The sequence below is a fragment of the Lepidothrix coronata genome, unplaced genomic scaffold (genome assembly GCF_001604755.1).
Source record: "Lepidothrix coronata isolate B3197 unplaced genomic scaffold, Lepidothrix_coronata-1.0 Scaffold115, whole genome shotgun sequence".
NCBI classification, from domain to species: Eukaryota; Metazoa; Chordata; class Aves; order Passeriformes; family Pipridae; genus Lepidothrix; species Lepidothrix coronata.
This window is the reverse complement of record NW_016690295.1, coordinates 18675-45430: the sequence shown is the minus strand read 5'-3', so window position 1 is coordinate 45430 and position 26756 is coordinate 18675. Positions and strand designations below refer to the sequence as shown.

General features: G+C 36.8%; 1 protein-coding gene across 1 annotated transcript in view; it reads left to right on the top strand.

Moving 5' to 3' along the window:
* The window catches only part of LOC108502231 (myotubularin-related protein 13-like), a 165640-nt gene extending 151326 nt beyond the window's left edge, over window positions 1–14314 (top strand). Inside the window, exons 11-17 of the mRNA XM_017824963.1 lie at window positions 127–240; window positions 765–893; window positions 1661–1759; window positions 3937–4141; window positions 6372–6481; window positions 7999–8148; window positions 13986–14314. Coding sequence (XP_017680452.1) covers window positions 127–240; window positions 765–893; window positions 1661–1759; window positions 3937–4141; window positions 6372–6481; window positions 7999–8148; window positions 13986–14048 — 870 coding nt within the window. The 3' untranslated portion in view covers window positions 14049–14314. The remainder of the gene's footprint in view (window positions 1–126; window positions 241–764; window positions 894–1660; window positions 1760–3936; window positions 4142–6371; window positions 6482–7998; window positions 8149–13985) is intronic.
* Window positions 14315–26756: the final 12442 nt, after the last annotated feature.

Here is a 26756-nt window from a genome sequence, read left to right as displayed (position 1 = left end):
CTGCTTCACGTGCTTCACTTGCTACATCGATGAATTTGTAGGCATTTCTCATTTAGTTTTATACCAGGTGTGGAAAAGCTTTCAATACAAAAATGTTTTGACAGCATATTTGATTACTGCTTACAGGATAAAGAGGTGCGAGCAATCTTCCTTAGGCTATTTGCACAACTTTTCCAAGGATACCGGTCATGTCTTCAGCTGATCAGGATTCATGCTGAACCAGTAATTCATTTCCACAAGGTAAAAGAGAAGCAGACGTGTATTTAGTTAGTATTCGCTTGCACCGTGTTATTCCCACAAGCCTGCCTTTTGAACAAGTGGTTTAAAAAAAAAAATAAATGAAATTATCTGCATGTGATAAGCATATCATTTTGGCATAGCAGTATATCAATGTGTTTTAGTGGGACTAATTGCAGGGACAGTGAGGAAAAGTAAAACAAAGTTAACGTTTAAATTTAATACAAATAAACATTTGAGGAATCAGTTGTCGAATTTTGAAAACATATGAATGCAATAAGAAGACATTGCTTGAAGGTACTAGTTTTCTGTTTTATTACCTGTGAGATTTAAAAAATGTGTGCATCTAACTTCCAGTTCTGAATTTAGGTGTAAAAAGATACTATGTATAATAAAAGATTTAATTAGAAAGTACCACATACTCATATAAGCTGATAAGGTGGTGAAAATGTTTAACTGCTAGTACGTAAATCGTTGTGGTTTTGATACTTATAAAATACGTGCATTTTTTTCTGTCTTTGCTGCAGGCAGCCTTCTTGGGCCAGCGAGGCTTAATTGAGAATGACTTTCTAACCAAAGTCCTCAATGGAATGGCATTTGCTGGTTTTGTGTCAGAGAGGGGTCCTCCCTTCAGAACCTGTGATCTTTTTGATGAGGTGAAAACTGTTTCTGTGTTCCCAAGTAGATTATGATGTACCTATGATATATCAGCATGTGAAAAACTACTGAAATGCTTCTGAATCCTCACTGTTTATTAAATCAACTTTATACTAATCTTCTCAATTCTCATTTTATACTAAGCAGATATTTCTACTTTACATCCATAAAATTGTGCCCTGCTCATATGTGTGAAATTAAATAGTTGTATAAATCTTGGTAATGCTGTTCCTCTTGTCATGCTTGTAGCTTCATAATACATCATGTGTACTAGTACAGAATTATTTTGAGTATTTTAAATATATGAAACATTAATAAACTCATTGAGAAATATTAAATACGTATCCAACAATATAAACTGAGACAAACAGTTTAAAATTTTAAAAAGTAATGCCATATTTTTACTATGTTGGCTTTTAGTTGAATGAAGAGTAAAAACAGAGTTTGGTATTAATTCTGTGTAGTAGTAGTAGTAGTAGTAGTAGTACATAGGAGAAATTTGGACTGTGGTATAGAAACCTGATGGGAATGTTTTAAGTATGTAGGACTTTCTATATTAGGTAGGACTAAAACATCTGGTAACAAAAGCTCTATATGAAACTGAAAATGTCTCATGTTCCAGAGCAGCGTGACGTTGCACATTTTTTGGTGTTCAGCTTTCTTTCCTTTGTTTCAATTTAAGATTAACTTTCCATAACTTAAGAGGAAATAACATTTTTTTAGTTGAATTATAAACATTTTTATTCTTTCTTTTTTCAAAAAAAAGTTGGTAGCCTTTGAAGTTGAAAGAATTAAAGCCGAAGAGGGCAATCCACCAAAAATGATAAAGCATGTTAGAGAACTTGCAGAACAGCTCTTCAAAAATGTAAGTTTACTATACCTGCTGCACTTGTAGAGTTGAGATGGTAACATTGAAAATTCTTATTTGTGAGATTGATCCAGTATCTGAAAATGGAAATGACAGCTTGTGGTAGTCATCATCTACATTATGGCAAAAGACTTTGAACTTTAATAATACTGGTTTACATATAGCTACTGCTACTTATCACTCTGTTTTCTTAGTGTGTATTCACATAATGTATATAAACTATTTTTTTCTCTTGCTGTAACCTCTCTTCTTGCCTCTCGATAGTTTTTCCTCTGAAAGCTATACATCCAGTTAGGCATAATGTACACTTTCAGCAGATCTTTCCTGCTGTGTGACCCAGTCCCCATGGTTTGTGTGCTCAGCAGGCACTACTTTTTTACAGCCTTTTTCTTGTACCCTTTAGGTTTCCTGCAGTTCCTCCCGGTTTCATTCTTGCCTTCCTATCGTGTGTTTGTGTTACATGGTGCTTTTGTAAAATCTCTTACTCTTCCATTAGTGAGTTTTGGGTTTGTTTTTTTTTTTGGTTTGTGGGTTTTGGGGGTCTTTTGGAGTTGTTTTTTGGCATTGACTACTCTCCCTCCTTCTCACACTTCCTATGGTTGTTCAGACTCCACAGAGCATTATCTATTACACAGTCAGCTGACACCTTTGTCACCCTTTCTTTCCAATGTCCCACTTCCCCAAAACTATGGTTTACAAATATACTTCTGTAAAAAAAGCACAAGAATTACGAGGTGTTTGGGGGGGTTTTTTGGGGTTCTGTTTGTCTTGTCTGATGATGAGATTTATTTATACCATTGTGATTGACTTGCTACTTCACTACCACTAAGTCAATGACTTAACAGGAGTATACACTTATATTCACCAAGTCAGTGACTTGGGGCATTTAGAAGTCAGATTTCTAGTAGTTATGCATACATCTGTCTTTGGCTAAATATAGGTGATGAGTAACATTGCTTCTTGAAGTTATGCCTAGAGCTGCCTGATTTTAATCTGACTGCATGACATATTTTGACATCTTGTTCACAGTTTTGGTAGGCATCATGTTGTAGCTGTGGCAGTTTAGATGCATGTGAGAGATGTGGTCTGTTATGGAGAGATAATGTTTGTATTAGTCTAGGTGGTACAACTGGAAAATCTAGACAAGTTTTTGGCATATACCACTTCAGTAGTTCAAGCCATTAGACCTACATTGCCTGTTAGCATATATGTCTGACATGATGTTTGTGCTGTCCAAGGTTAAAGTAACTCTCTTTATTTCCTCTGAATCTCTCTTCTTAGTGAAATGGATTGTGGAATAGTTATTCTCCTTTTCTGGCATTTTCTGCTCTGCCCTCTGTTACCCCCTGCTGAGACTGCATGCCCTTCCTCTGCTTTGCTTCTCCTGGAATCTGCTGCTCTCATCCCCCTAGCTAGATTTTTGGCTTGTTCCATTAAACTTTACTTTGCAGAAAATATATATGGCCGAGTAACTGGTCTGTTTTGATGCTATTTCTGAAGTTGATGCATCTGTTCTTCCTTGTTACCTTTTGCTCCCATAAATAAAAGTATTAAGCTGCTGTTTACAAGTTTGCTTCCAAGCCAGTTGTGCATTTGCAACAGAAACTAATTGATGGAGTATCACTCTTTGGCAGTGGTATGTAGCCAGTAATAAGTAATAGCATGGAGTCAAATTGGACAACAGTAAATTCAGACGTGATTAATGATAACCCCTGGTACATATGAATGGAGAGATGAAAATATTCTGGTTTGTTTGACTGATTGTTATACTCCTAAAGATATGTGATCCTGTGAATGTTGGTAGGTAGTCTTCAACCCTCCCTCTAATGAAGAAGTTGATTGTCAAATTAATTTCTGTTCAAGTCCTAAATACTCATTAAGCTGCATAAATCAACCCAAGTTAAGCAGTGATTTTCTTTTGCCATCTTTCTTTCTGAATTTTGCATGTTGACAAAAATAATTTTATAAAAGCCTTTAACAAAGTTGGAAGTATTACAGATAAGGAGTTAAGGGTGATATCAACATGAAATGTTTTATTAGTCATCTACATCAGATATTTGGCTTCTTAGTCTTTCAGGTATGAGAGATACACAAAACAGCAGTAAAATTAAAGTAGACCAGTGGTAGCACGGTGTGATACAATTTGTGTATAACCTTTTGCTCTTGACTTGCAGGAGAATCCCAATCCCCACATAGCATTCCAGAAGGTGCCACGGCCCACGGAGGGCTCCCACCTGCGTGTTCACATCCTGCCTTTCCCCCGGATCAACGAGTGCCGGGTGCAGGAGCTCCTCCAGGAAGGCCTCGCCAGGAGTCAGGGGGCCCCCCCTGCCACCCGGGGGGACAAGAAGTGTGTTGTCCCAGCGGGTCCCCCTGTTGGTAAGTTCATTTGCTCCCCAACTTACCCATTTCTCATCCAATCTCATGAGTTGAATGTATAGTTAGCATGACTACAATGTGTTGCTCCCAATTTTGTATTAATACTGTATTTTTAGTGATCGTAGTAAACTCTGGTACATAGACTTGCATGTTGGCCTTCGCAGTCTTAAAAGGCATTTTGTGTCTGCCTTACTAAGGAGTCAAACATCCATAGTATGAGGGGCATAATTGCTAACAACAAAAAAGGTTTTGATCTGAGTTAGATTTTGAGTTGAACTATTAAACTACATATTGTTCTGCTCACCTAGGTCTGATAAATATCACCACAGGTAACTTGTAGGACTGGCTGAACCAAGCTTTGAACTGTTAGAGTTTCTCCTTTGATACTAGTGGAAGGCATGTAAGTTACTGGAAAAAGGCAAAGAGCAAACATAGCATCTGTCTCAAAATTAATATATCTATATTTAAATATAAAGAACAGATTTAATTTTAGTGACAGAAAAATTCTATTAGTCCTAGTCATCAACGTGAATGGGGGCGTAAACCAGTACATTTAGTAACCTTGCAGGACATGTAAAGCTGGCAGAGCTTGCAAAACCTTTGAAGGGTGGGATCCAGTCTTTAAAAAAAAGTAGAGATCTTACAACTGGTCTCTGTTGAATTTTGTCCTTCTCTACTGTTTTTCTTCAAATAAGGTATTGCACTTGCATAGACATGATCAGCTGACTAGCCAGCAGTGCTTCAGAAATTAATTTGGGGATTTTAATGACCATAAGGCAAACATGACCCAGCTATATCAAGCTACTGCAAAAAAGACAAACATCTTAGTAGGATGTATAAACAGGAGTGCAGTCAGTGAACCCCTTGGAGAAATCTTTTCATTGTGCTCGGTAAGGCCTCAGCTGGAGTGTTTGTATCCATTTTTGGACACTGGAAGACTGTCTCCGTTTTTGGTTCTGTTGGAGGGAGTCCATAAGAAAGCAACAAGAATGACCAGTGGTCCAGAGAATGTGACCTACAAGGAAAGATGGGGAGTTGTTTAGACTGAAAAATAGAAGACTGAGGGAACACATAATAGCAGTCTTCAATTATATAAGAGGCAGTTAGAAAAAGAAGGGGAATAATCTGCAATGATAAGAAATAATGGGTTTAATTGCAGCACAGAAGTAGAGTTATTTGTCAGCAAGATGTGGTAAAATGAAGATTGTGAGGCAGTTGAGTGGATTTTTTGTCAAGCCATGGAGTCTCTGTTATCACAGAACATTGGGAACATATTAGACAAACATGAGAAATAACATAAATAGAGTTGATCCTTTCTAGGGACAGCAGGACGAACTAGATGGCCTCTTGAGGCCCTTTCGGGGCCTGTTTCTCTTTGGGTTTATGTAAGAAGAGGATGAACTCTCTTCACCTGCCTTTGCTGTGAACTGTGTCATTGAATGTGTTTCTTACAGAAAAAGGGTGTGTGCTTGTGTTCTATCGTCTTTCTTTAAAAGGCTTGATGCAACAGAACATTTTCTTTTTAATAAGTTAATTCTTATATCAAAGGGGTTTTGTGGGTTTTTTCGAGGAACAACTTTCACACTTACACTCCCTGCTGTCCCGTGTTTCAAAATCTTTGGATATTAGTAGCTCATTATTATCTACAAGAAAGGCATATTCTACATTTAGACTCTATTTATTTGATATTCTAAAGAAAAAGAGGATGTTAGTTCTTCTCTTCTGAATTTTCTTGAAAAATGATAACTAAACAGTGCATTAAGAGAATAATCTTTACATGTCAGTAAATTGGAATCTAGATAAGAGAACAGGTCTGTCAGGTTTTATTCCATGTTGCAGAATTCTCGTGGCCAACTAAAAATAGTTATCTACTGCTACAAAGTGTGCAAGGTTACATAGTTCAAAATATATATTTTCAAAAATATATTTTTATATTTCATTTGTATGTTAGAGTTTGTAGTCTCTTTGGGCCTGTAGGAATCAAATAGAACAAATAGTTAAGAGAATCCAGTTAAAATTCAGACCACTCTCTTCTTTAGATAGTATAGGAAAACCAAAGATTTAGGATCTTATGTTGCTGTCTGTATATGCCTACTAAAGGTATTTGCTTAACAGAGTAAAATGGAGAGCACACTAATTTTTAACTTTTTTTTTAAAGAACTTTTTGGTATTCTTCGTGGCTCTTGCAGGAGACATTTTACAGATGCATATTCTTCTTTCTCTTTGTTAGTTTCCATAATGGAAAAAGGAAGCACAGTTTTCAACAGTGCTCAAAGGCTGGAAGTTGTTAGAAACTGCATCTCGTTCATTTTTGAAAACAAATTTTTGGAGACTGAAAAGGTAATAAAATGAAATTGTAACTTTCCCAAATAACCCTCTGTTCTGTTAATGAGCAAATGGAGACTGACCTAGTCACAAAGTACACTTTGAAGTCATGTTTCAAGCACTAAGGATTGTTTTGACCATTTAAATGAGTGAAGTAAGCAATAAAACTAATCATCTAAATGCAGTACTGTGTGTAGTATGAGGCTAATGAATTTGAAAACCTGTTTCTTATACTACATGGGTGCATTGAAGCCCTTTCTGCTAATTTATTACCGTTATAAATAATATTGTCCACATAATTTTTTTAAAACTATTTATATATTTATTAATTTTATATTGCTCTAGCAGTATTAATTAGAAAGAAGGCAAACAAAAGACATACATATATGATTCAGTGTTGAACGACCAGTGGTCTTTTTAAATTTTTGGTACAGTAAATTTTGCTGGTTGTAAAAATCAATAATTTGATAGAACTCAGAGAGGAATGTAAATATTTGGCATATGTGCCTTCACTGCAATGTATTAGTGAGTTGTTATCCTTGACATTCTTGTTTTTTCCACATTAAGAAGTTACCAACTTTTGTAGATTCTGTCCATAGAGTTTTCAATTATTGATTCTAGAACTGTCACTCAGACTTACATTTAAACCTAATTTTGTGTGTGAAAGTGACTGTAAAATTATTTTAAGCAATTTTTTGATTTCTCAGGGAAGTATAACCTGTATATCTCTGAGGCTGTGCAGCTCAAGATAGAAAATGAGCTTTGCTTGATTTACAAATTATGGTTTCAAAATGCACATGGGAAAAGTCCTAATAAAATATGTAACTCTTTGTAAGAGTTTTGATCCGAGTATAGCACACTAGTTTTTAACATCTTTCAACTTACAGGCACTTGGGAAAGTTCAGTAGTTTTTTTGTCCCTCTGCATGGTAAATTTGTCCTTAGCTAATAGGCTGCCTTTTGTTACTTACCTGTTACCACAATTAACTCTAGTCTGTTGAGAATCATTGATGTAGTACTTGCTGCATCTTTAAAATGTTGACATAAATATTCTATTGGCACTGTTTTAGGATAAACTGCATGACAATCTTGTGTCCTCATTGCTATGAGAGGTATGCCACTTCTAAAACCATTTGTCATTCATTGCTTATCAGAAAACATGCCAGTTGGCCTTGGCAGGCAAACTCAGGACCTGGCCTGGCTGGTACTGAACAGAGTACTTGTTTTCATGCACGATAATCCATTTCTGATTTCACATCCATTCAATGACTGTCTGTATAAAATGATTTCTATTTCCACATGTGGGCGAGAAATCCTCTTTAGTGCATTTGAAAAAAAACATAGGAAAAACTTAATACTTGATAACTCAAGCTAAACCAATCATTATGTGAAAGTTTGATATTCAAGCTGATGAGTAATTTCCAAATTATTCTTTACTGTCACTTGCAGTTTCTTGACAAAGAAGGAACAATATTCAGTGTGAATAGTGCCATTTAATTTCGTTTTCATAAAGCCAGGTGTTCTTCTCTCCAGACCCTGCCTGCAGCTCTGAGAGCCCTAAAAGGGAAGGCAGCTCGGCACTGCCTGACCCAGGAACTGGGCCAGCACGTTAAACAGAACCGAGCAATACTGGACCATCAGCAGTTTGACTACATTGTGCGAATGATGAACTGTGCTTTGCAGGTACAGTATGGCAAGGCTTTGTTCTTTGGTTGTCTTTCTTTTGTTATAATGATAAGCAGAATTGCTTGGAGCGATGTGGAGAAGCAAAATAATTAAATTATAGGACCATGTCCTGCAGTGATGTAGCAGATACTACTTGATGGTGGATGTATGATATTTTTTTGTTGAAAGGATAAAGGACAAAACACTCAGATCTGTACAGAACTGCCTGATATGACAAACAGAAAGAAAACTTCCCATTATTAATAATTTAGATACAATTTAGTTTTGGTAGGTATTGAAATGATTTAACTTAATGGCTTGAAGTGCTTTCTTTAATGAGTGGGTCTTAGCTTTTCCAGGTCATTTTCGACTGAGCTCCTACAATGTGTATCACCCAAAAGTGTGTCCTCTTTGTCATCACATAGTTCAAGAAGAAAGCCTGCTTTCTGCTTCCATGGTTTATGGTGGTAGTTCTGCTTGTCATGGTGACAATTTGTCAGAGACTCACTGCAAGTCTTTGCAGTTCATCTCAGTTATTCTGCTGATAAATTACTTCGTGCTGAATAAACATCAACATATGGCAGCGGCTACCGATGAGAGCATAATATGTGGATAACTTCTTTTCATTTCAATAATTATTCTGGTTTGCCTTTCCTTGATCTCAGTTCATTATCTGAAATATATTATAGACTTACATGTTTTCAGCCTGTTGTCTGAGAATGTAGTAGTATTTTTCTTAATTTGTAATGTGATCACATTTGGTTATAATTTGTCCTTTGTTGACCCTGTCTGAGTTATTGTATCAAATTAGGGATTTGATCGAGGCATTAGTATTTTAATCCCACTCTCATCTTACCTAAAACCCACTGAGAATTGTTTTGCAGCAGTTTGTTGACCCACATTTTTTAAAAGGTGAGTGCTAAATCCAGCTTTCACTTAAGTGTAGAAATAAATTAACATCGTCTGAACAAATGGTACCTCAGCTCACCATCAAATACAAGTTTTGTTGTCTATTGCATTTCTTGTTTGTTCATGGTAAGATATTTTTCTGCTGTTGCAAACAGAGTTCAACTTTGCCTGAGCAGCCTTAGGAGCAAAATTACCTGCAGTCAGCAGATGAAAACTGAAGTCGACTGGCTAAAATTACACAGCATGTAGAGTGTGCTTTTTTGGTACAGGCATTGTCCTTTTCCAAGCCCAAAGTTTAGCCTTAGAGTAGGAAAATAAAATTGAAGTTATCTGTGAAACTGTATTTCTCTGCCCAAAATCATGACTAATGGAATACTGCACCTGCTGTGTATTCCAGAGTTGAGAATTTTCTTTCAAACCAGAAAACAGGATTGTCTAGATGTGCTGTACATTTTGTTTCTACTTTTTTGATTGTTCTAAGGGTTAAAAAAAAAAATTAAGATGTTTTTAGACAATAGGGTCAAAATACAAATCCCCTATATTTTCGTGTCTTATAGAAAACATAGCAAAAGAAAATGAGAAGTTGAGGAAATTTCCTTTGCTGAGGAAAGAAATACTGACATCACCTTTTAATAAAATAGTAAAATCCAATTTTGCTCTAGAAGAAAAACGTGGGTTTTTTCTTCCCAATGGTTTGAAGGCCCAAGAAGGACCTTAGTGTTCAAGAAAATGAATGTGTCTGGAGTGTTACTGAAGTTAAAATAGAATTATTTTTTTTCTTTAATAAAACTATTGACTCAAATCATGCAGGGGAAACAGATCAAATAAGGAGGCACAGTTTTAGGCTTTTTTTCCCCCTAACTGTATTTTCATATCTTTGAAAATATGAGATGGAAATTTTCATTTCTCAGGAATAAGCCTGGCCAACGTGAAAACATCTGAACTCCTGACGCTGGGCATCTAGTTAGAAGCAAGTATTTAGTACATCTACTTTTATAACATATATTATATTATTTATTAAGATGAGAACATGATTTATAATTTCTCTGTGCACTTTATTCAAGTGTGTTATTTGAAGCAATGTGTATATTGTGACATTTTGGAGCTCTCCTGTATCAGTTCAAGAAGAAAGTACATTACCAAGACCTTACTTAAGTTTGCCCTTGCTGCAGTGGCACTCAGCAAGTCAGCATTTTGCTGCAGAGACATGAGTTCTGTTAGCTACAGGTCACAAGACCAAGTAGTTTAAACAGTGTCTGTTAAAAGACACAAAAATCTAATTTAAGCAATGTGGTCTTAACTGGAGATGTATTCAAGCTTTAGGGAAATACCACATTAATTATGATGGAGTTTTTGGGGAGAGTTAGATGGCAGTACGGCTTTAAGACCTCACTGAACTGCTGGAGTTGTAGAAACTGTCTCAGTCTTACCACCGAACATCTCATCCCAGATTTTTCTGTCGACATTATTGCATGTTTCCATTGGCTTCTGTAAGATACAAACTGAAATATTGCTGTGGCCATGAGGAATATAGCAGGTGATCCAAAGGCTGAGAGGAATGGAAGGCCCTGGGCACAGCTAACAGGTTGGGCAGAGCCCTGGCTCCCTGCTGGACACACTGGGTTAAGTGGGGATGTGTGTGCACCATTCTACAAATCTGATGCAGATCCCTCTGTTACTAGTCAAGATTATTCTGATTGTTTAGTGTCAGGTTTTTTCTTTTAATAGAATCTATTCTCTTGTTTTGCTGGAGTCCATAAAAATAAAGGGGAGATGCTTTTTGGAGCTTCTCCATGCTCATTTTGTGCAAATAAAATGCTAGTCATAATCTCACCATGTATATTGTTGCTGCTCTCATTATATTTGATGTGACATGTCTGCTACCACAGTGCCTGAGAACAGATTAAGGAAGAGAAACGAAATATTCCTACCATTGCTTCAAGTTAATAGCTATTTTATTTTAGTGAAAAATTACTTAGGCTGTATTTCCCCAAGTGTCCAATCCAGACATTTTGCAAGTGGGAGGAAGGCAGGATGGTATTTTGCCCATTTCTCTAGAGATGGCAAAACTTGGGCTTGACACATCTCTGGTGTTTGTCAGCTTGAGCCTCTCAGTCCAAGAGGGACATTCTTTTGAACTAATCCTCTTTCTACTGTTTACAGTCTGAAGGTAATGGGTAGGACCTGCAAAAATTAATAGGTCTATGATGTGTAGCAGTGCTATAGAATTTCATATTAATCTGCCTTATTTAGCAGGCAGGCAGCTGTGGTAGACTTTAGGTGGCTTTACAAGTACAGTTAAGGGAAGGCATGATGTAGCAAGTGAGCACTGAAGTGGTAAAAATGTCCTTTACTATGTCCACTGGGGAAGTATTGACAATCTACTGCTGCTGAAATGGAAATGAAAGAAATATTTCGGATCATTTTTAGTAGGAGGAGGATCAAAATTACGTGGAGATAGTATTGTTCACTGATTAAAGCAGATTCCTTCTGATGAGGGCAGGTAAATTCCCAGCTTTTGTCTCTGGAAGGAGTTGTCATTGGCCACTTGCTAAAAACTTTATTGTCATACCCTAAGTAAGACTTTTTCCCCTGACAAATCATATACTGTGACAAACATTTAAATTAACCTGTCTTACAGTAGTGATTAATATCTGTGATAGCAAAGCAGGAACATTGTATTCTGTTCCATATGTTAGATGACTAAATTACTGTTAAAAAACATCTCCACTGTTGTGAAAGCTTAGTATACTGATCAACAATTCAGTTTATTCATACAGATACCACTACAGCTAAAAATGTGAAATTATAGCTCTAGACACTATTTCAGTCATGTTTGCTCTCCTCTGCTGTCATCTCAGAATAATTTGCAGTTACACATAAATTACTATTTCAAAAGTTTTTCTCTTCCCTTTTAATTTTCCGTAATGAAGTTTGCTGACATTTCAGAAAAGACTACTTAACTTTTTTTGCAACTAAAAATGCCTATTTTTTACCAGAGAAACACTTCTATGTAGTTATGTTTTCAGCAACACATTGCACTTTTAATGCTTATTAAGAAATCATGTCAGAAAACATCTCAAGGCTCAATTTACATGCTTTTCCATTAATTTATTGCATACATGACTTGTCCAGAGTTTCAGTTGTCTCTCTGACTTTCCTCAGGAAGCAGCAAGTGCGCATTATATTTTGAAATACAGTAGTACTTAATTTGATAAAATGGTAGAAGAGGCCTCAAGATACTGTGGGGATGGTATTTGGTAATTGGGAACAATTTTTGTATTAAAAAGACATTCTAAACAATTTGCATAAAATATTTAACAGGAACAATAAGGCTTAAGAAAAGTTATTTCTGTGGAGGGATTTCCTTCAGATAATGCAGGACTGCGAGATAGCTTCCTTAGGTAGGTGGAGCAGATGAAACTTTTTGTTTAAAAACAAAAGCTCCAAAACTACAATGTTGCGATATAACACTGCCTCTGTAAGATGTTGGCCAGAGATATTGCCTAACTGCATATTAATGCATTTGTTTGGTAAATATGAGTCAAACTGGAAAACGTACGTGCCCCAGACATCTGGATTCTTAGTCTAAATGTGGTTGGAGTGGGAAAAAGGAGCATAAAACCGCTAAAGTCATAAATACTTTCAAAATCCTTGGTTTTAGGTGTAGGAAAGGAGTGGGATCTTCTATAAGCTGACAGTTTACAAAGTCATCGATGCTGGTTTAGGACCTACTTTGCTCCAGTGTCACATCTGTGTGAAGAGGCATGTGTTGTACCAGTGTAACTGAGAGGATATCTTTAATAATAGACAAATTACTAATTGTTTTAGTGCTTTAGATAATTTCTGATCGATCATTATGGCTTTCCATAGTAGCAATAACCAGATAGTTATCTTTCAAATAGATTGTACTGAATCTTCTAAAAGTATACTTACAGTATACAGTATGAAACACAACTGTAGGAAGTCTTAGAAGCAACCAGGGGAAAATTAAAAGCTTAACCTATATTAGGTTACAACAAAGGTATATCTGGGCCATCATCTGTTCTCCAGCATTGGTCAAAAGCAGATGAAAGATTGTACTGATTAATCTTGCCTATAACTTTGCTCGTGATTCTTCTGTGTTGCTTTGGTGTAATAAAGGCCTCTTTCTAGCACTTACTCTACAGTCTGTTGTGAAAGAAACTTTAATATGCAAAATTTAAAAAATGGTATTCTATAAATAATATTAAATTTATTTTTCTTATGCAAATAGCTTTTGTATTGTGTTCTGCCACCAGATAAAGTTTTAAAATTTTCAGTCAGGTCTCAGAATTCAGAAGTTTGCAAATACTTTCTAATAACGAGAAAGATTTTATTGCTCTTGGGAGAAAATCATCTGTGTGTGTGTGTCATATGATTCAAATTCTTGGCAATATGAAGGTTAAATGAACTAGCATTTCTTGTATTTTGTGTTGAAAACCATGTTGCTAAACATTTTTATTTTGGAGGGTTATAGTAGGTTTCTCTCCTCTCAGATTTTTATTTCATGACCTGCCTTTTGTTACTCAGTTTGATTTACATTCCTGGAAGCAGAGTTTCAGAATTCATGTTTGAATAACAGTATTTGAACATATTTTAAGGTACTTCAAAGCATAGAAAATCTGTCATAGAAAATCTATCAATCATGGGCGTTTAACAGGGCCACATTTAATTCTATTAATTCATCAGTTTTTAACAGTTTGATCTTCCTCATCATATTAGACATAGTCATGGTATTATTTAAGTAAAAGAAAGGAGATAAGAGTGTTTAAGGCTTGGACTTGAAAATTCCAGGTTTAATTCTCTATTGTGCTGCAGATGATCTTTTAATTTTTTTTTCTACTCACGTCATATAGTTTCTCTGGTCCATGGTTTAATACCCAAAAAGTAGAAATAACAGCTTTTTCATTCTGTTGACTTTTTAGGGGTCCACCTGTAATATTCTGGATTTAATAAAAGAAGCTGCTGTTCCTGAATCTTTCTGCTGATGTCTCTTTCCCGAGAGATTGCACAGTACAAAAATACCATTGCATTGATGTTGAACTGATGGTGCTCACAGAATTTCTCTAGGGAAAAAAAATGGAAATACTCCGTAGAAAATCGTATTGTTGATCTGTTTTTATTTTTCCTTTTTTCGCTCTGAAGAACATACTGTTGCACTCATCCCGTCTCATTGGACAGCCACAGAGTCCAGGAAAATTCCATTCACAGGCATCTGTTTATGAAATCCAGAAAACAGAGTTCCTTTCTTTGCGGGGTTGCCTGTGTGTGTGTGTATTCATGCAGTAGGTATGTGTGTGGTGCTGTCACTCAGCGTTGCAGACTTCCCAGCTTCACTGCTGCTGCTGTCAGGCCAGACAGAGCCACCTACACTGCAGGTGTCAGGGGAGGTGGCCACTTTGGCATAGCCATACCCATCCTTCACTGGGCCAGGACTCTCCCCGTGTAGGTGACAGTGTCCCAGTAATTCCTTGTGGCATCGCTTCGGGACATCTGTGTGTGCCATGGTCTCTGCAGTGAGGTGTCTGGCTGCTTCTCCATGTTTGTCCATGCACCGAGGTGGTTGCTTCTAGTTAAAGTGCCTCTCTAGTTTTAGTGAGGAGTTTTCTTGATGACCAGGCAGCAGAAAACTGTGGCTGCTTTGCACATTGGGGCTGTGCCAGCAGAGCTGTTCAGGAATGAGCTCGTGTGTGGCAGGGAACTTCCTAAATTGCTGTTTCCCTGAAAACTTCCATGACCCTGTTTCTGTTAACCTGAAAGCATTTCTGACCTCTGTGTGGACCTGCCCTCCCTAACTATTGCACAAGACTGTTACTTAAAGAAAGGAAATAAAAAGGATTAGCAGAACTGAGAGTCCCATAGTTTGTGCTGTCTATACCTGCACCTGCCTTTAGCCTCCCTCCCTCTCGGCTTCTCACCAAAACGTGTGGTGTTCACACACTTCCTCCTCCCCTCCATGTACACACATGTGCACGTGGGTGATACAGATATCCATGTCTGCTGTACAGAGAAATATATGCATATATATACACATAAATATCAACTCAGTAGTAAATAGAAGTTAAAATAATCCCCCAGTCCCGCTACGGTCAGAGCAGCCTGTTCAGGGTGTGAATGATCATGTGTCTCTGGAGGGCTCTGGTTGCAGGGAATCCCCTGGTTTGCCTCAGGTCTGTTGCTGCTAACATGAAAATGGATGAAAAATGCTAGAATAAATGTGATAGCATCCTACTTTTTCTTGATATAACTTGCCATAGATATAACTTGATTTCTAGACCACACTGTGTGAGGATACTGATTATGCCTTCATTACGTTTCTGTGCAGTTATCAGAGCAGGTTTAGCCTTGTTTTAAGGGTCTCTGTTTAATATTTTATAAATATATGAGATGATAGCAGTGTATTGGTTTTAATACAAGAACAAGCAGAGCAGCACCAGCAGCTCCTCTGGCTGGTTGCAGCTTTGGGGCTCACAGCAGCTCCCTGGCATGGATAAGGAGGGTGGTACAAACCCACCCATCCCAGATGGGTCTCTGGGCCGTTGGTCAGCTGGAGCAGGCTTTACTCAGGCTTTACTCTTAAGGAATGTCTCCTGTTGCTGGCCTCCCTTCAATCCTCTTACATTTGCTGTTGATGCAGGGCATGCTCACACGTGGGTATCTCACTGAAACCATGTAGCTCCTTGGAGTGTTGACATGGTAGGCTCTGACTGTTCTCAAGTGTTCATTGCTGCTAATTGTGGCCTTGTGGTTGCCAAGTGTTCCTAATAACTCTGTGTTCTAAATAGTTTTGGTTGTCTTGATGAAAAGCAGACATGTGCTTGTGTGCTACTCACTGCTGTAAATAAAACAAGTCTGGGTTAGGGGTTGTGTTGTACTGCTGTGTAGTTGCTCTCCAGCCTGCCTTGGAAAGAGGTGGACTGATGAAAGGTATTAAAAAACAAAACAAAACAAAAGTCCTTGGTGTTGGAAATAATAGGCTTTTTGCTAGTATAAGTTATGTGAAATCAGTGTCTTCTGTTTTTACAAGTTTTATATATATAAAAATAAGGAAGTAACGTGAAATTTTGGTTTTATTTTAGATTTTGTGCATGTATATAATGTGTATTTCAGTACAGGTCCATAATTCCTTATAGATAATGTGTTAGGTGATTGTACATGCACTTAATCTGTGCTGTCACTTTATGTATACAGTGAATAACAGAATATTGCACAGTATTGATTTACTGTACCCATTCAGTGAACATACCTCTGTGACCACCCATATGCACAGGTGTATTTAGCTGTAGTGCAGTCTTTTATGAGGAAAATGAATGCCTGTGTAATGTAGTCTCTGATCTTCCTTCCCTTGCACTTCACCCTCCAAGCTGAGGTAGAGCAGCTGCAGTGGGACACTGCCTTGACCACTGATAGTACTTCCCAGAAGAAATGTGCCATATTGATGACTGGTTTGTTGTTTCTATAAGGAATTTCATGAAGCTTCTGTTTTTAACTGTTTTGTTTTGCAGGAATTTGCCTAAAAGGTACTGATGGGTGCCTGTATGGTCTTCATTATTTCTTTTTCACATATGGTCACTTCTAAAGCAGAAAGAAAATTGAATATCTTCTAAGAATTTGGTTGCTGTCGTGTTTGTATAACCTTTGGTTTAAACAATTGAGATCTTTGCAGCTTGTATTCAAAAACTGAAGTGTGATTGTGAGATAAATACCATAAAACAAAGGCCAGTTCTGGGTTTTGTCAGTATTTTGTGTAAACTTTGACAAATACATTAATATGACAAACAAACAATAGTGAAATATTTGATATTTTAGAATGATTTTTAAGGGAAAAGAGCATGAGAATCAATTTCTTTACAGTAAACAACCCACCTCTACTGTTACATTAAAAGTGTGTGCAGTTAGAGAACAGAAACGGAAAATAAAGGTGTAAACAACAAAAAAAATTGCAATCTACGTATGTTGTAAAAAATTCTTGCAGCTGTTGATGTTCTTTTTCAATATTCTAGCCCAGAATTATGACTGAAATTAATTGGTTTTTAGGATGCATGGAAAACGCCATGTAAACATGCTTTAATGAGAATTACTTTTAGTAATTCCCTCTCTGTACACAGTCAGGGGTAGGATTTGGTATCTAGTCATCCAACAAAGTATTTAAAAATTACTTCACCTAATGTCTATTGATAAAACAAACAAACAAACAAATCCCACCAACCCCCTTTCCCACCTCTCCCCCCAGTTCTTCCACTTGGAAGTCCAAATCTCCACTTGGCAGCTGGGAATTCAAATTGGAATTACACATTTAACAGTCTGAAATCCCACAGTGTTTGTAGGTGTACAAATTGATTAAATCTTCTGTCTAGATTATTTGACTTCTGAGAACAAAAGCAACTTATTTTGATGAAATTAATTCCTCTAGTCAGTTGAACACCTTTGTAAAAGGTGCTTTGAATCTTAATTGATTAAATATCACTTTAGAGGATACATATCCTTTGGTATACCTAAATAAATTGCATACAATTGCCACAGAGTATTCTCTATCCCCTCCAGGTGTATGGAATTAAATATCTTACTCTAACTGCAGTAACAATAATAGACTTAAAATTAGCTTGGATTACGAGGATGCCATGATTTTCAGCACTTCTTTAGAAACTGTAAATTTTTCCTTATCTGCATTAAAATATTCTGTCTGCCTCTGAACCATAGACATCTGAATTTTATGTATCACACATACAGCTTCAACAGCACTATAGCACTGATGATTTTAATTCTCAACAAGTTTATATTTCTTCACTTTTAGTACATTAATGTAATTGCTAATATTTTATGTTTTCCTGTATTTTCAAGTCTCGCAAGACTTGCTTCTGTAAATATCGTGCATGCTCTGATAATATTTTCCACTTGTACAGGAACATTAGCATTAGGACAGTCTAAATTCACAGATAGCAAATAAGATGCTACCCACAACATTTCTTGATCAGCGTTTTATGTGCCAGTAGACACATTCACACCCTGAAACCAAGTAAAGTCTTTACTGTATTTTTTTCTTTTTTTTAAATTAGAACAGAGGCAAAAGAAGTTGTTGGTTTGGATATTTTTTTCTTCATAAGAAGAGAAAAAAATATTAATCCAGGCAAAGACAGTGGACTAAAGTGGCCTTTAATTTATTGTTCTGATGCCAGATTTAAGATTCTAGACTATTGATTTCATTGGAATTTGACCTGTTATATTTATGAAATTAAAAGGTACGATTGCTTTTCTGAAAAATAATATAAAGGAAAATATTTATTTTAATGGACAATTTTGGAGCCTTGCCTTTGTCATTTGGAAACAGCTGAAATACTAACCATATGTGGTTCTGTCTGAAAGCCACAGGCCACAACTGCAGTTATGGTAACACAATTTGCTGCTCAGCCTCTGAATTGCACATGAAAGAAAGTCACGGACTGTGATCCTGACTGGATTGTGATGGATAGCTGTTATTCCCATTCCCTTTCCATTTAGCCTCCACCTTGACAGAGCTTGTTACCATGTAACAAAGTCCTTGTGAAGAAAACTGATGGCAGGCTTGGGATTTTTCAGTTACTTTTCACAACCTCTCAGGCAGAGTCATAGACTGAGAGTGTTGTATGGATCAAACCATGCAAATCATAACTACAGAGAAAATCCAAACCAGGATGCTCAGAGGTTAAACGAGATTCATGTCTTTGATTACCATAGTTCAGCTCAGCTTTATCAATGGGACTGAAGCTGCCACAGGCATTTTACACATGCTCATTGCAAAGAACCCCTTCAGAAATAAACGGTTATAAAGTAGAATATCACAAAGATTTTAATTCCTTCGGTCTTGTCTCATTTCAAATTGAAGGTACAACCTGCATATTAAAACAGTAGGCATTGGAACTGATTCATTTAAAATCAATCCAGCAAACTATAAGTAACTGTTCCAAACCATAATTATCTAATAACAAAAAATGGACTTATGGAAAGATGGAAGATCCTACCTGAAGTCTACTCAGAGTGCCATTGTTGGTGTTCAGGGGGTAATGTTTTTAAACTAAAAAAGAGTCAATTTAGATTAGATTTAAGGAAAAGGTTTTTTACAATATGGGTGGTAAAACACTGGAAGAGGTTGCCAAGAGATAGGTGGTTGATGCCCCATCCATGGAAACATTCAAGGTCAGGTTGGACAGGGCTCTGAGCAACCTGCTGTAGTTGAAAACGGCCCTGCTCATTGCAGGAGGGTTGGACTAGATGAGCTTTAAAGGTCCCTTCCAACCCAAAACATTCAGTGATTCAAATTTGGAGGCATTCTGTGCTTAAAGGTAAGAACAGGTATACTAAAATACATGAGCATTCTGATTATTTCTTTTATATAAACATTTACTTTTCTCAGTAGCCTACTATGAATTCATCTCATCTGAGATCACATAAGAGTAATCAAAATTGTGGGAAGAATTTCTGATTCTTGGCTGTGTTTTTCACCAAGATTGTTTCTACAAGCAGAAATTTTCTGAATATTCCACAAATATTTTGGGGGTTACTTGTTGTCCATTCAGGTTTTATTGACCTCCATTAATACTGTTTGTGGAGAAGGGGATTAGGATTTGTGTTAGGAGTGACGTGATTTTTTTTTTCCCAAGTCATTTTGAACCAAATAAGTTTAACAGATTTACCTAAGTCAACATATTTTCCTGGTGCGTGTTGTTTCTGTGATAGTTTGAAATTTTTTTGTTTCAGTTACTGGTACTACATGCTCCTGGGAGTACCAAGAGAAACAAAGATGCTTGCTGAGAGAGAGAAGGGAGTATTACAGGGAATGTCTTGTGTTCCCTGTTGCATCTTAGTAAACGGACTGTGTTCCGTTTTTTCCATCTTAACAAAAAATTAAAATGTCCTATCTAATTTTCAGACTTTGAAACAAAATTATGCACTTAAAAAACCCGAAATGAACAAGTGGCTAGCTCAGGTTTCTTGTCAGTAAAACAAAGCTGACCTTAGAGGTCCTTGGGCGTAGTTGAAGTTCTGGTGGAGCCACCTTAGTGCGATGAAATATCTTTGGCTACTCAGGCGACAACCTAATAGGAAAGAAATGATGAAAAATTAATTTTCAATGAAGTCATATTAAGTCATAACCTAAATACTTTCAAAATTCTCCAATAAAAGTTTTCCCGGAGAACTTTAAAAAACTTACTGAAAAGACTAAAAATATAATTTAGTGCAGAAACCTTCAGCTTTTAACATACCACAAAGAAAGCTTGGTTCTGTCACAATTTTGAATAAACATGTAGCTGTTTTTAGAAATAAAGGCTGAAGTACTTATTCTGAAAAGAATTTTGGTTAACACCATATGTTTGAACTATAGTGGTTAGGAGCATTTAAAAATCTCTATTATTAACAAAAAATGTTGCTATATATCTTTTCTTAGTCGGCATGAAGCTTTCAGTTCAGAGCAGGTGCCCTTGGATGCAGCTAAAGTCATGTTCTCTATACTTTCTTTGTCTCCTTTTCATTGTTTTCTGCATTCTTTTCACTGTGTTTTTAGTCGTCCTTTGGCAGTCATTTTTTAGCTAATATCGATTTTCTTGCATTTATTTTATCATCACCTCAATTTTTTTTCCTTATGACAGGCTACCAACTTTACTAATCACTTTTGCAAAATACTTGAACCTGTTGATTCTGTTTAGGAAATCATATGTCAGTAAAAGACAAATCTGGAAACCTGATATTTTGAAACTTTCTGCAATTCAGCTGAGAAGCATTTCCTTAATTTAAGATTTTTTCATGTCTTGCTTATGGAACTTCAACCTATTTCAGAAATTGTTGCAGTACTGTGGTCTCTGTGATGCTTATAGGATTGCCATACAGATCTTCTTTATCTCACTTCTGTGGTTACTGGTGTGCTACTAAAAGTTGCCAGGTAATCTTTATATATACCTTTAATTTTTATTTAATTCTCTCTTTGCCCAGATGAAGTAATATTATTTGAGGTATTCAAAAGCTTCCATTCATATGTTGATCTTGCTAAGTTCATTGCTGTTACAAGATGAAATAAGTTAATCCTTATTTTGTTGTGTACCGATTCCAGTGATGCCATTATTAAAAAACTAACTACATTAAAATGCAGCACATAGTATGTCTGTGTACCTAACTCATTCAGGATGAAGATAAAGGATTTGGGTCCAACATTTAATGACAAGGTGTTTTCTAGAGATTTTCCTCAAAATCAGGTATGCAGCACCTCCACGTTATTGTTACAGCAATGGTGAATTTTGACTGACACTGAGCTGTCATATTTAAGGTCAGAAAAAAATCATGTACTTTGAAGGCAATGGTGAATTCTTTTAAAAACTTGGTAAAATATTTTTTTAGTTGCATACCAGATGCTTTGTAAATGATCACGAAAAAGTAAGATCTTTTTGTCTTTGCATTCTTTTAATTTCTAAAAATACTATAATGTGGTTTAAACTTCCAGGATAGGCAAGGGGATGGGGAGAGAAGAGAGGTTGTTTTGGAGAAGAGTCAGGCTAATGTATTTATGAACTTAATTTATTAATTCATTAGGGTAAATTAAATATAACAGGATCAATTGCAGATTGAACTGTGAGTGCAAAATTATAAGATAATTTTTGATGATATATAGTATATGGAATGTTTGTCTACAGTGACAGAGGTATTATTAGTCCTTTACTCAGCTGTGATGTAAAAAGTGTTTCCATTCACACAGTCAAATCCTTGGAATACATCACCTGGTAAGATAGCTTATTTTCTGCACCTCTCTGAAAATGCAGCGTTCGCCGCTCAGTTTATGTGCCCTCCTTCCGGTGGATCCAGTGGTACTGTTGCAAGTGCCGTACTAGTTGCCACCTTTCCAGCCTGACTTCATCCATTTACATACTGTGTGCTCTCAGGAATATCTTGACCTGCATGTCACTGCCCTTCCTGTGCTCCACTGCATCATTGCAGTCACATCTCTCTCCACAAATGGGCTCCAGTGGACTACGTAGTAGCACTGTGCTGTGCTTGTGCATCCAGCTCTCATCCTGTGCATTAATATGGAAAGCTCAGGTCTTTATTATTTATTATTTTAGTTTCTGTGCAGAGGAGAAGGTTCAAAGAAGAAGGAGAAGGATGGTAAACAAGAGTATTTGAAATTTGTATTAAATCCTTGACTAGCAACATGTAGAAGGATGTCTCACCTAGCAGGATGTCTCACAGTACTGAATCACAAGCTGCCCAATTAAATGTCCTTCCAAAACAGCAAAGAACAAGTACCAAAATTTTTGCAGCATAAGGAGCTTGGACACTAGCATGGTATTGAAAGAGAAGGCAATGTGGAATTCATGTCAACTCATAGTGAAGGTCTTCCTGAAAGCTTAAGGATTTCTTTGCTACTTAAAACTGAGATAAGATGAAAGGAATGAGAAGATCGTCAAATGTATCAGGATATCTGGTCATATTTCGTGTTATAAAGAGACACAGATTAGAAATATTTATCATTTGAGTCATCACATTTATTGTACATGGCTGACAGGTCATGCTGATACAGTGTTTTGTTCAGTATACCCACGGAATAATGCCATGCTGTCCTGAAATTGGCTATTGATTTTCAGAATTTTGTTCTGCACTCATCTGGTGATTTGCTAGTGTGTTCTCTGGAACTGGAGTCATGCTGTTTTTAGGATGCCAAAGCCATTGCTAATGCTTAAACTTCTCACTTTTTGTTTTTGCTGCCCGCTCTTTTTTTTTTCTGGCTCATCCTTCTGAAAGCTCCAAACATGAATTGTGTGGAAAAAATTTCGAACAGCATGAGTATAGTTGGGACTTAGTGCTTCACTAATATTTCATTGTACCCTGAGATGCCTTTTATTAATGTGCTTATTGCCACTTACTGTGGTTACATAGCAGAACTACCCTTTCTGCATTTTTTCCTATAATTGCAACAAGATAAGAAGAAAACAGAAAGGTGTTTGTAACAAAACCTTCAGGAAGGAAGATGAGATAGCCTAGGAGAAGATCTGTCAGGGTTTTAAGATGGATTAACTGGAAACCCAAAAGCTGGCAAAGAAGGCTTTCTCTCTGACTGGATAGCCAGATGTTGCTACTAGCAGTGATTTAGAAGGCTATGGAACAGAAAGGGGTCATACCAAGATTTCCTAGAATTTGTATGAAAGAAACAATTTTGCTGGAAGACAGTGCTACAGCCAAGTTCCCTTCTGCGCTTCTGCTTCTTTGGTCCACACAGCAAACTCAAGGATTTCTTTTCTCCTCTGGTAGTCTTTGCCCTGCCGAAAGGTTTTTACAGGAATTTGCTTCAAGGACACCCAGGCATGCCTCTTCAACTAGAAGACAAACTAGTATGTTTTGGGAGTTTACTTTTTCACTTCTGTAGCCAAAGTTGGGGAAGTTACTTCATGGAATTCTAACCTTTTTATTTCCCGAAGCCATTCGAAAATCCCAGAGAAAAGTATCAATTCAGCAAGCTTTAAGACTGAAGGATTCAGAGGGTAGTTTTACAATTGCCAGTTCAAAATCGGTTTACTGTTTCTTCCATTGTCTTTATTTACCTCTTTAAAAAAAGCTTCACACTTGTTTTCACTTGGATTCTTAGAAAAACAAATATTTTATTAATAGCCAAGAAAGGAATTTTTAATAAAAGTTTCATAAGAAACAGTTCTCACATCTCCCGTGCATTTATCATACTTTTATTATTGAACCACCAAAAAGTGTAAGATTTGAAATAAAATCTCTATCCATATGAAAGAGGCTGTTGCCTATGCACTGAAAAGTGCAGTCTGAAAACTTAAAATACTTAACATTTAGTTAAATAAAAGGACTATCTTTTCTATGTTTTCTTTTTCATAGTTTAAATATTTTCATTAGAATATGTATTTCATTGATGGATGTTATCTTGGAGGGAGCACTTTACTAAATCAAGCAGGCTTGAAATCTCTGAATCTCTTGGGCTTTTCAGGCTTTGTAACAACATTCTTCCTTGATGACACAGATTTGATGTGTTAATCAAGGTGGACACTGCTCTACAACATGCTACCTAATCACGCACAACATATTTCCTTCTGTTTCCCAAATTTGCTCTAGGTATTCTTTTCTATGAACCGTTTATCCTTTAGAAGTCTTTATTGCTGGAAGTTTTTTCTCCAGAAAAATGGGATATTTCTGATAACAGCTTTAGTAACATGATTTTTTCATGATGTGGAATGAGCCTGTTCTGGTGTTGTTGCAGGGTTGATTTTTGGATTAAGCAACTTCTACAACAACTTCCATTAATGTTGTTAAAACTGAAACTACTCTTTGAAACATAGTAGAAAATTTACATTCCAGTCTATTAAGGAACAGAGGTCTGGCAGCAGGGTTGGCAACATGGGATTTCAGGTTCTGTCAAATTCACCAGCGCAACTAAGACAATGCGTCATCCATGCCTGAGCATGGAAAAGCCCTTGCTGGATGAATTCAAGATTCACAACGTTATAATCAGAATTACCTCAAAAAAACCCACAAAACCCCCCTTTGTCATCCTTGAAATTCTGCAGCCATTGCAGGTCATCCCAGAAATATCTTCTTCCAGCAGCTGACACTTGTTTCATGAATCCAGAAATGGAGCTGCACCAACAAAGCTGATCCAAAAAAACTTCTTCCAGAAGCAGCTGGTCATTGTCGTTCATGTTGTCCTGCATTGCAGCTGTACACAGACTAGCTGGTGCCTCTGCCAAAACTGTAGCAAAACTTTTCGGTACTATCAAGGTTGGCTTAAAGGAAGCAAAGCTGTCGGGCAGCGAGATGTCAAATACGTATTGAAAAGAGACCCCACTTCAGCAGTTTGTGGAAAATGCATCTCCCAGAGGCAGTGTTACAGACATGCAAACATGTACTTAGTTCCCAGGAGCACCTGCCAGAACCCTGTGGATGCTTTCGAGATATATACAGCTATGGATATATAGAACAGGCATCACCTTTCTCTCCAATAATTTCTGTCTGTACTGGTTGTGAACACTGTTTTCCTTTCTATACTTACTTAGTTCTTTTGGGATTCTTTCAGTTGTGCACTCTCCTGACAGTTTCAGTCTCCTGGATCAGATCCATAAACTTTCTGATTATTTTGTTCTTTTGCCCCTGCTGCGAGTATAACTCTTGGTGAGACTAATGTTTTAACATTTTTGACTTCGTACAAGATATTATTCTGCCTTCTGTCTCTCATCAGTCTGATGCATTGTTTCCAAGTATTTACTCTTTACCTCACAGATTTCTTCGAGAAACTTAGTATCACTACTGCAGATTTGTTCATCGCTTCTGTCTGTTGCTCTTCTTTTAATGTGATTTATTTTTTTTCTGATGTCAAGGTACTTCACAATATTCCCCTTTCCTTTCACGTTGAAAGGAAATTTTCCACTCTCTCAAATTTGGTGTCATTTGGAAATGTGATGAAGATGCATTTCATGCCATTTTCCAGGTTTTTAATGAAAACATTAGGTGGCATTTGCCACAGTATCAAACCGTGAAAACGACTCAGAACTACCTGCTGTTAAACTCAGAACCAGAACCACCTGCTGTGAATGCTGTTAAGCCATTCACCACTGTCTTTTGAGCCTGACGATGTAATCAGTTTTCCACTCTTTCATCCAGACCAAATCTCCCAGCTTGCCTACAAGGGTACCAAAGGAGCCTGTGTCAAAAGCCCAGTTAAAGCCAAGGTAAATGAGACAGTCAGTTCTTTCCTTGGCTACAGAGCTTGTTGTTTCATTGTAGAAGATCATCCATTTTCCCTTGGTCAGCCAATGCTTTCTGTTCTCAATCACTTTCTTGTTCTTCCTGTGTCTGGAAATGCCCTCTGTAAGGATTTGCTCTCTGCAGTCCAGCCAACTCTACTGCTCCCCTAAACCTGTCTTTGCCTTCTTTGAATTGTTGTCCAAGATTTTATTTCCGGTTCCCCAGAAAATCAGTTGACAAGAGACTAAATCTCTCAGGGGGAAAACTTCGGGGATTAGAAGTTCTCTTTCCTAAGATGATGTCACTGAGGGTTTTTAGCATAAATAAAAAGTTATTTTGCTATCACATGCTATTCAGTGGAAAATTTTCAGTGAGCCCTACTTCCAAGTCACATTTCATCAGACATTGTTTGTTCAGTTTCTCCATAGTGAACTAAACCCAAAATCTTTTGGTGACTGGTTTGAACTGAGTGTAGACTCTTTGCATTTCAGAAGATGGATGTAAAATTCCACTTCTATCCAAACATTATTCTTTTAAAGCGAAAAAGTGATTTTTCAGTGAATCATTTTACATACCCATATAAATCTGATATTTTTTTTAAGGAGTTCATTCCTGTTAAGTTGTAAAAATTGTATAGAATGTGCACTGATGATGTGATGCATTTTTATTAAAAGTATGTGAAATTGGAAAATTGCATGAAACTTAGAAAGTAAAGTAAAGAAAGAAAAGTAAAATTAAGCAACATGAATGTATTCATACATGTTTAAAAGTTTAAGACTTTGCTTATAGTTTAAGAGAGGAAATGCTGCTTTGCACCAAATGAATGCTAGAATGCATAAGAATGCATGCTATGTACTTGTGAACTGATTCACTAATAGATAACTGGACTATACTGTAGTATTACCTCTATTTTAATAGTTCTTCTAATATTTGAAGTGTTTTTCTGTTGTTCCTTAACTCATTTAAACAGGCTGTCT